This window comes from Perca fluviatilis, chromosome 3 (genome assembly GCF_010015445.1).
Source record: "Perca fluviatilis chromosome 3, GENO_Pfluv_1.0, whole genome shotgun sequence".
Classification (NCBI taxonomy): Eukaryota; Metazoa; Chordata; class Actinopteri; order Perciformes; family Percidae; genus Perca; species Perca fluviatilis.
Genome location: NC_053114.1, coordinates 22,459,729 through 22,469,218, shown reverse-complemented (window position 1 = coordinate 22,469,218; position 9,490 = coordinate 22,459,729). Strand labels below are relative to the sequence as shown.

Below are 9,490 nucleotides of genomic sequence, written 5' to 3'. Positions count from 1 at the left end.
TAGATGAAATCAAGTTACTGTTGTTATTAACCTGTCCAAAGCCTCTACACAAGCCCAGCAGTTTTTCACATTCCTGCACACACTGAGCTATTGGTTTGTAGCATGTTGTGGCATCCAACTCCTGTTTCTTTTTTTCTCCACTTCTTCAGTGTTTTGGGAGGGGGGCCTCCCCATATGTCTGTGAGTCCTCTGTCTATTTGGAGCAGCGTGGTTGGCTGGGATGGTGGTACTCTTGGGAATGCATTCCAGAGCTTTTGCATCATGTGAAACTCAGCCTTTGCTGCCCCCTTGTCACTATTTAGCTCTGCTGCCAGCAAGGAAAACAAACTAGGTGGAACAGATAGAAACAAGTGGCATCTGGAAAGCAGAAAAAAATAGATAGCAGAGCATTTTATAAAATGCTATAATGCTATAAAGCCCTAGGTCTAGCAAGATCAACTAAATAACAGACATTTGCTTATTTCAATATTACTGTCACTTTCAGTTTTGTTTGACTTATCCTCTTGACAGATTTTTTGTTTGTGGTGACATTCACTGTATGAATCAGGAATAGTTCATGTGTATAACAGAGAGTCATACACAATTTTAATGGATATCTCACAATGCTCAATGTAACAATGTATATTTGCATAAAACATTGAAATTGTGTCATTTTTATTTTTACATCTAAAATGTTTACTACGTGTCATTATCATAATGCACAACAAGGTTTCATTGATGCTGTGTTGTGCTGAGCTCTTGTAACAGGAGAGGGTGCTGTCTCCTCAGTAATGGTTGTTTGGTATTAATTTTATAAAACATGAGTGATGCATTTATTTTATTTTTCTGAGTTTAACATCTGTTGTGTTAAATGAACGCATATAATAATATAAAACATAATTCAAAAAATATATTTTGAAATGTATATTTGTTATATGCACTGAGACACATTTCTTGCATTACTGCCACCTGAGTTTATACTATACAAGTAGCCACTATTCTTTAAAATGTCCTTACAAATCACCCTCGACTAGGCCTAAACCAGGAAAAAAAACCCTGTTTGGCTGCTTTCCAAAGCACTTTTTGATTAAATACCAGGTTGGTGAGCTTTGAGTGATGTAATCAGATCGTCAGTCCCATTGCTATGTGATTGGTAATGCCTTTTTTCTAGTTTCACTGAGAGAAACTGTTAAGAAAAACGTGTTTATGTGAATTGTCGGCGAAAAGAGCCAATCTCATCTTTTTTTCAAGACTCTCCCAGTGGCAACAAGTGGAGTAGTAAGAGATATGCTGCAGTAAGAGATATGAGATAGGCTTCATACAACATAAATATTAAGTCTTCAACTTTATTAAGTTAATATATACTATACCTGATAGTGATCAATGGTTATCAGATACCTCAACATAGCAGTGTGTCAGTGGCATGCTGTGGGTCAAATTGTTGAAGTAGACAATCTGTTCACCTGGAAGGGTCAGTTGTTGAATTTCATTAAGTCTCACCCCGGACCAACCTTGTCCCATTAACACATGGAAGGCAAATAGCAAAGAAGCCCAATGCATCAGAACACTTTGCAATGGAGTGAACGTTTGTCCTCTTTATATCCCTAACAAGAACATGGGGTTGCACATAAATAACAGCCTGTACATGTATATTTATGATGTCACAGGATTAAGACATTGATCCAAACATTGATTCCCATATATCAACAGTTTACCACAGCTCAAGAATAAGTCAGATTTTGCATCATTCCATTCAGCCTGCTTTTAAACCCTCCAAAAATATGTTTGCTTTATAATTTAAATATTTTAAACGTGGTATGTTCTTTTCATGATTACTATGTATGCAAGTAGGGATGAACATGCATGTAACAACAGAAGAAGAAAAAACATCAAGGAGCACTGTGTGTGTGTGTGTGTGTGTGTGTGTGTGTGTGTGTGTGTGTCTTGGCTGCACAAGTGGTGTTACTGACATAATGCCTCCTATTTATATTAATACTCCTGTGAACAGAGGACTGTGGCATTATTCTTTGGCGAAGCAAAAGCAGAGGAGAAATGGACATTTTACAAAGTGAAATTAGTGGCAGTGCGCTCATGATAATCACGTTCAGTCCGCAGATGTATTGACACAACAGAGAAATAGTCTATGTACTGAAGTGGGTGTGTGCGGGAGAGGAGGGGTTAAAGATTGGGAGGGTATAGATTGCAGACGGAGCAGTAGTGGGGTAGGCTGGATTGTGATAGCGACAGATGTCTAGAAAACTGTGAGGGGGCACTCCTCCGTTACAACACAGTCCCACACTGCACCTCGGAGAGCAGGGGCGGAATCTGCAGCTGTCACTCCAAAGGTTTACCTCCATTAACACATCCAGCCGGAGCCTGGAAAAGAAGCCTAAGTGATCACTCTCTAGAAATACAGGTCGGTCTCATCTGAGCATTGTTTCATTTTTTTAATGTTTCATTATTCAGTTGCAACGTGTGTATGATATATGTTCTGCGGGTTAAAAGAAAGAAAAGAAGTGAGTTAGAAAGAAAGATGCCTGTGAGCTGCAGCTTAACCATTGTTCTCACTCTCTGCCTTTCTCCTATTATGCAAATGTGAACATTTCAAGGCTGGCACAATAAAGGCAGGATTTATTCTCTCCCGTCCTCAGCGGTCGAATTTGATTTCGTGCGTCGTCTCAGGCAGCAGCGCTGGGTTTTTTTTTTTTTTTTTTAAGTAGGCCAGGCTGTTAAAAAAAAGAAAAAAAAAACTTGTGGGATAAAGAAAAGCATAAAACAAAGTTATGAAGTTGTGGTGCTTATTAGGTATTAACGCGTTATTGTGATGAATTTCGTTTTCTTTTTGCATGTGTCTGTGAGTACGACATTTTCAAATGCTTGTGAACAAAACGGGCAGAGCAGCTGAGAGAAGCAGCGGTGGGCGGGTTGAAATGGGGGATGGAGACCCCTTTACAGCCTTTATCACTCAAGTAGGCCTATTCGTGGCCACTGTAGGCAATAGTGTAATTCCCTTGTATTAGTAGCCCATATCCTACACTATTGTACAGATTAGCCCAGTGTTTGTTGCCAATTTAGCCTAAGCCATTACTTTTGTCAGTGAGATCTGCTGGTGAGGAATACCCATCCTTTGTTACCGGTCGGCACATGCATGCTGCCCTACCTTTGTGTCTTCTTTATCTTTCCAAATGTAAACCTTTGTGTCTACTGTACATTTGATTTTCGCATTTACTCGAAAATTGCCTTGAAAAAATGTCCACAATGATTTGATCTCAAAATAGCTTGACAGGGTTTCCCTCAAACTGTTCATTTTTGCTTTGTCTGATGAAGGCCGGAGACACCAGATGATTTGGCGAAAAATAGGCAAATAAGAAATCAATCACATAACAATTGCAATAATAATAATACATTTAAAAAATAATTCATAATGAATATTTTTTTACCACTGGCCTGTTCATTTTACTGTAAATTGTGTAACGGATGTGCAGTTTATATCCCATTATGGTGTATGGCGCATCCTTTCTTGATTGCTCCATTGCAGCACTATGGACAGTTCCCAGATTGTTCGTACCCTTATTCTGCCCTGCATGGTAAACGTCCCACTTGTGGCATTAATTAATGGAATTTAATAGAAAAAAGCATCCATCAAACCAAAATAGGCTAACCAAATTAGCAGACTGTTGCATTTAAAATTAATGTAATTATAAACATGTAATTTCTATTCTAAATAACCATATAGTGCTCTCTTATATTCAAACAGGTTGATTTTCTCAGGGTCAGCTAAAATACAATCAGTAAGATAAAGTTGAACTTCCAGTTCTCTATTCTGTCATTGATAGGAAGTTACATTCTGTTGCAATCACAAACTCTTCCTTTACAGCCACAACAATGTTCCCCATTAACACGTTTGCTCTTTTTACAGAATGTGCCAGTTTTGTTTTTACAATAATCTGCGCTTCACACAGAAAATCCACTTATAATTAATTCATATCTTGTATGTGAATGTAACGGCAGGCTCTGAATAGCAATTCTGAACTAAAGCTCGTAGCTTGTCATGCTGAAAGAAGAATAGTTGTGCATCTACATCATAGTTGTGCATTTCAGAGTTGTGGGCTCATTTGGCACTGAGCCTGACCCAACATTCCTGAAAGGGTAGAGAGTCTGTGGAGTTGTCTGATCTCAGTAAGGTTCCCATGCATTTACATTTGTTTTCTAGCCAAACTGTGTTTGGCAAAGAGCAGTTTCCAATTTAACATTTTAGGTCACTTCTAGACAAAAGACTTCTCTCCATTCTCCTTTCTGACACAACACGGTTTTACATTTGAAGAAACTAAGTTGAACCGAAAGTCGAACCCAAGCTGCATTTTAGAAAGTGTGACAAAATACATTATTAGTGTTCACATGTGGTGTATCCATTTTAAATACCTAAAATAAGTACCTCAGTTAAGTAGGATCATCTTTGTGCTTGGGTGGCATATTTGTAGCACTGTTGCCTCACAACATGAAGATCCTGCGTTTGAACCCAGCCAGCTGGGTCCTTTTGGAACAATGTTTTATCTCTCATATACACCTTCATCTAATTATTTCTATAGGAGACACCATGGGAGGCAAACTGAGCAAGAAGAGGAAGGGATATGATGTGAGCGATCCCAAAGAGACGAAGGATGAGACCACAGTGACGGCTGCTGGTGCAGATGAGTCTGCTAAAGTGGAGGCCGGATCCCCACCCACAGAAGCTGCTGTGACAGCAGAGGCAGGCAATGTGGTAAAGGAAGCTGTTGGGTCAGCTGCGGCAGCAGTAACTGAAGCAGTAGTAAAAGCTCCAGAAGAGCCCAAATCCGCACCTACAGAGGAACCAGATCCTGCTGCTCCAGAAGAGGCAGCTCCAGTAGAGGAACCAGCTGTAGCAGCAGAGAAGGCAGCTCCAGTAGAACAAGAACCAGCTGCAGCAGTAAAGGAACCACCTCCAGTGGAGGAACCAGCTGCAGCAGTAGAAGAACCAGCTGCAGACGTACAAGAACCAGCTGCAGCAGTAGAAGAACCAGTTGCAGCAATAGAGGAACCAGCTCCAGTAGCTCAAGAACCAGCTGTAGCAGCAGAAAATGCAGCTCCAGTCGCTCAAGAACCAGCTGCAGACGTACAAGAACCAGCTGCAGCAGTAGAAGAACCAGCTGCAGCTGTAGAAGAACCAGCTCCAGCTGTAGAAGAACCGGCTGCAGCTGTAGAAGAACCAGCTGCAGCAGTAGAAGAACCAGCTGCAGCTGTAGAAGAACCAGCTCCAGCAGTAGAAGAACCAGCTCCAGCTGTAGAAGAACCGGCTGCAGCTGTAGAAGAACCAGCTCCAGCAGTAGAAGAACTGGCTGCAGCAGTAGAAGAACCAGCTGCAGCTGTAGAAGAACCAGCTCCAGCAGCAGTGGAGTCATACCCAGTAGTAGAGGAGCAAGCTCCAGTAGAGCTTCCAGAGGCTAAAGCAGCAGCAGAGGAACCTTCTGCTCTGGCATCAGAAGAACCTGTGCTAAGTGAGGTTAAATCTGAAGAAGAGCCCCCTGTAGAAGAACCTGCTGCAGCTGTAGAATCTGTGCCAGAGGTTGTTCCCATCAGCGCAGGAGAAGCACCCAAGGACCAAGTGCCAGAGCCCATCCCAGAGACTGTTTCTGAGCCAGAAGTCACTGTGGAGGAGACAGTGGTTCTTGCTGCTGTCCTTGGACCTGAGCCATTGGCTGAGCCAGCTGCAGAGCCAGCGCTGGAGCAAGCCCCAGAACCAGAACAAACCCCCAAGCCAGAGCAAGCAGCAGAGCTTGAAGAAGAGCCAGAGAAAGCACCAGAGCCAGAGTCAGTGGAAGCACCCGAGCCACAACCTGAACCAGAGCAAGCACCAGAGACAGAGCTTGAACAATCACCAGAGCCAAAACCAGAGCAACTGCTAGAGCCAGAACCTAGGCAAATGGCTGATGCAGTGGAATCTGCAGCAGATGAACAAGTAGAAGAAGTTGAGCCTGAACCAATTGTAGCCACACCTGACATTACTGAACTTGAAACTGTGAAAGCAGAAGCACCTGAGTTGTTGGAGACTGCAGCAGAGGATGTCCCCATTGAACATCAGCCTGTAGAAGAGGAATCTGTTGCAAGAAAAGCCTACAGCACTGAGGCGACAGTTGAGCCAGAAGCACCAGAACCTGTCCCTGAGATTGTCATCTCAGAGTCTGTCTCTGCCAGTGAAATTACTGCTGAGTCTGAAGAGGCAGCTGGTAGAGGTGAAGAGGTGCCTTGCCCAGAGCCTGAGGTAGAGAGCAAGATAGAAAATGGAGATATAAAGAACCCTTCTGGTACAGAGGATGTGGCAGAAGTAGATGCACTTCCAACTGTAAATGGAGATTGCACAAATGCTGCTGCCATACAGACAGAGGAATGTGTTAATGGTAATGAAAAGCCAGAGGAAACACCAATCAAGGAGCAGAGTGACTTTGAACTAAAAAAGGAGCTGAACCTGAGCGAGGATGTCCAGGAAGTTCCCGATGCAGTCCCCGAAATGGCAGATGGTCTCAGCACTGAGGTCACCCAAGCAGTCTGAAAAGGAAGCCATCTTTAAAAATCAATGTGAATTCAGATTAATCCTCCGAGGGTGCGAGAAAGCTATCAAGGTATCACAAACACAGCTAGGCTTTCTGGAATGCTGTAACACCGCAATGTCTATAGTGGTAACTCAGGCAAAAGGATGTTTTCCTTTGAGTAACCAAAAATGAAATGCAACTACTTGGATAGAGAGCGAGAGAGAGATAGATAGAGAGAGAGAGAGAGAGAGAGACATACAGACAGACAGACAGAGGGAGAGAGAGAGAGAGAGAGAGAGAGATCAAAGTGCAGAGAGAAGACTTAAGTTTGGAATTGAAGGGTGCAGACAGAGTGAAACTGGACAGCAGAGCAAACATACTGGACAGTAAATGTAAATGAATGTAAATGAATGGAATGAATAAATCTGTGTGTGAGCCCGATAATTATTACAAAGTGGTTTATTGGAACAGCATTCATTATTAGTATATTATCTGATTTGGAATGTCATATATCCTTTCTATTCCTATATGCAGAGACATGGCATAAATGTTTTGGCCTTTTATAATAATGGTACCTGTGAGGACTGTTCATTTTAAATTGATTGTTCGGAATAGAGAATAAAAAGAGATTGTTATAGCCTACACTGATCTTCTTTTCTTTCCATGCATTCTCTCGGCATCAAGCGTGTTACAATTGTCTGAGGCACTGAGTTATTAGTAAGATTTAGTTGACTTTACACTAAGCTTTGGATCTGTCTTTCTTATTATTGAATCAGTAAATCCTTGCTCCTTTCGAACCATAAAATCCAAGAATAAGTTGCTTTTACTGTAGTTGCAAAAGAAGCAGAGCAACATTATTTAGGCTCTGTTAATTACAATCCACTTGTTGACATCCACTCCCATTACAGCTCATGTTAGCTCTAGTGGGTCAGAGTTTGACTGATCATAGATATCTACAGAGAGCAATGTCCTTTTGGTCATGGGCCACATTACACATGTTTTGGATAGTGGAACATGGCTGCCAGTTGTATGCATGGATGTATGCAGGCAGCATCATGATTGTGCATACAAAAGGATTTCACCGTACCCAGAGAAATCAGTCTAATCTCCCCCTTACCTCTTTCTCATTCACATCACCATGCCTACAGCTGAGGCCAAAGCAGCACACCCTGCCAACATTTCACAGATCCATACCGGCAAGGGGAACTAAATGGGGGAGGGGCAGGAATTCTTGCAGGAGGCAGAGAAAAGGAAGAGGGGGCAGGGGGGGGTGTTGGGGGAGGGGGTTCTGGGATGAAAGCAAGTGCTATGATGCTGTACAGAGGACAAGAAGATAGATAGATACTCTCTCTTCTGGCTACAAACATTTTCAGACTATTTCACAGATTGAAATTAGACAAGCAATAAGGATGAATATAAATTGATGGTAATTAGTGGGGATAAACATGTTTTGACACCTACCTGATGCCTTGTTGTAGAATGTTGCCACGCCTGCTGCTCACACTAATGTCAGAGACTGAAGGGTCTTTGTCATACAGGTGCTAATGCACATTAAAAAGAGGGAGTAAAATTATATTTGTGTTTCTGTGCATGTGTGTGTGTACATATATGGACAAAAGGCGAGGTGGGTGTATGGGGTGGAATCTGGGCCTTAGTGGAGTATGATCATCCAACCTTGAAATAACTACTGGGCCATGGGTCAGAATTTTAGAGGAGATCTAATAGGGATAACGGTAAACTCCCATAGAAGTAGCTCCATAATGGGCTCATCCACATACCAGCTCTCTTCTGTTTCTTAAAAAAAAAAAAACTCCAGCACTGCACATTTATAAAAGGAATGTTGTGGAGAGGGTTTGGGGGCCGGGAGGATGAACTAGCTGGCATGTTTTCATCTCTCTTACTGAACAGTTTTGCCAAAATGACTTACTTTGTACGCATATGGGTTGCTGCCATAGGTCGCTGGTTTGGAAACTATTTTATTGTAAAAAACAAAACAAACAACAACAACATCAGGTCTACAGAAAGATGATACCTGAAAATGCAGTACATGGCATTCTGCAATTATATTTTATTATTTTTTTATGATGACAACACACAATACAAAGTGTTACACTAAAATACTGCAATTTCTACTATTGGTGCACGCTTTTAAATGGTTTTAGTTTTAAATCGCGAATGGTTAAACTTAAAGGCCTTCATTATTTATGAACTGCACTTCTAAAAAAAAGTCTGTTTGGCAGCACATGATCTGCTAACCTTCAATGAACAATAGCTATCCAGGGGTAGCAAGGTAAAAAGAGAGACCTTTCAAGTGGTGGTAGTAGGAGTAATGGTAGTAACCAATTTTTCTTTTATTGCTACAGCTATTTATTCTTGGCAAAATGGACATCTATATAGTCACTACTGAAGTCCTATTGAAGGCTCATCATTTCCTACACTTCCCTGTTTCACTTTCCTTCACTCTCTTCCCCTTTTTTGTGTGTGTTCGTCTGAGAGAACAGGGTTCTTGTCTTTTGCATCTTGATTTAAACACTGCCTTAAAGTTGCATAGTTGTGAAAGGCCAGCTGCGCTGCCTGGTTACCCCAACACTATGTGCTCTATATGCAAGCTCCTGCACAAAGCTCAGACTGTGTTCCAGCTTCTTTTTTCCCTGTGTGAAAACTAGCCTGCAGGCTTTAGCTTTCCGCAATTGATGCCTCTGAGAAGCAAAAGGAAAAAGAAAACGTGAACTAAATCCAAAGGCTATATTATGAGGAAATTCATGAGGTACTGACCTACTAGGTCAAGTTTGTTTGTTTTCTTCTTTGGGCAGAGTGTCGAAGACACAGATCTAGAAATCACTGTTTTTAACAAACTCATCCATACACTATGGGTACTTTAATGGTTTATCAATTGTTAATGTATGTGTGCAGGAATGATAGTTAATATACTAGTTACTATAATTAGATACAGCTATTGTTAC

General features: G+C 41.6%; 1 protein-coding gene across 1 annotated transcript; it reads left to right on the top strand.

Annotated features, from left to right (window-relative positions):
• Positions 1 to 2,193: 2,193 nt before the first annotated feature.
• On the top strand, positions 2,194 to 7,169 carry si:dkey-56m19.5 (fibrous sheath CABYR-binding protein). Its single transcript, XM_039795939.1, has 2 exons — positions 2,194 to 2,395; positions 4,569 to 7,169. Exon 2 carries the CDS (start codon positions 4,577 to 4,579, stop codon positions 6,545 to 6,547), a length of 1,971 nt encoding a protein of 656 aa, XP_039651873.1. The 5' UTR covers positions 2,194 to 2,395; positions 4,569 to 4,576; the 3' UTR covers positions 6,548 to 7,169.
• Positions 7,170 to 9,490: the final 2,321 nt, after the last annotated feature.

Coding starts and splice junctions, on each gene's coding strand:
- si:dkey-56m19.5 (XM_039795939.1), top strand. CDS start 4,577: ATGGGAGGCAAACTGAGCAAGAAGAGGAAGGGATATGATGTGAGCGAT.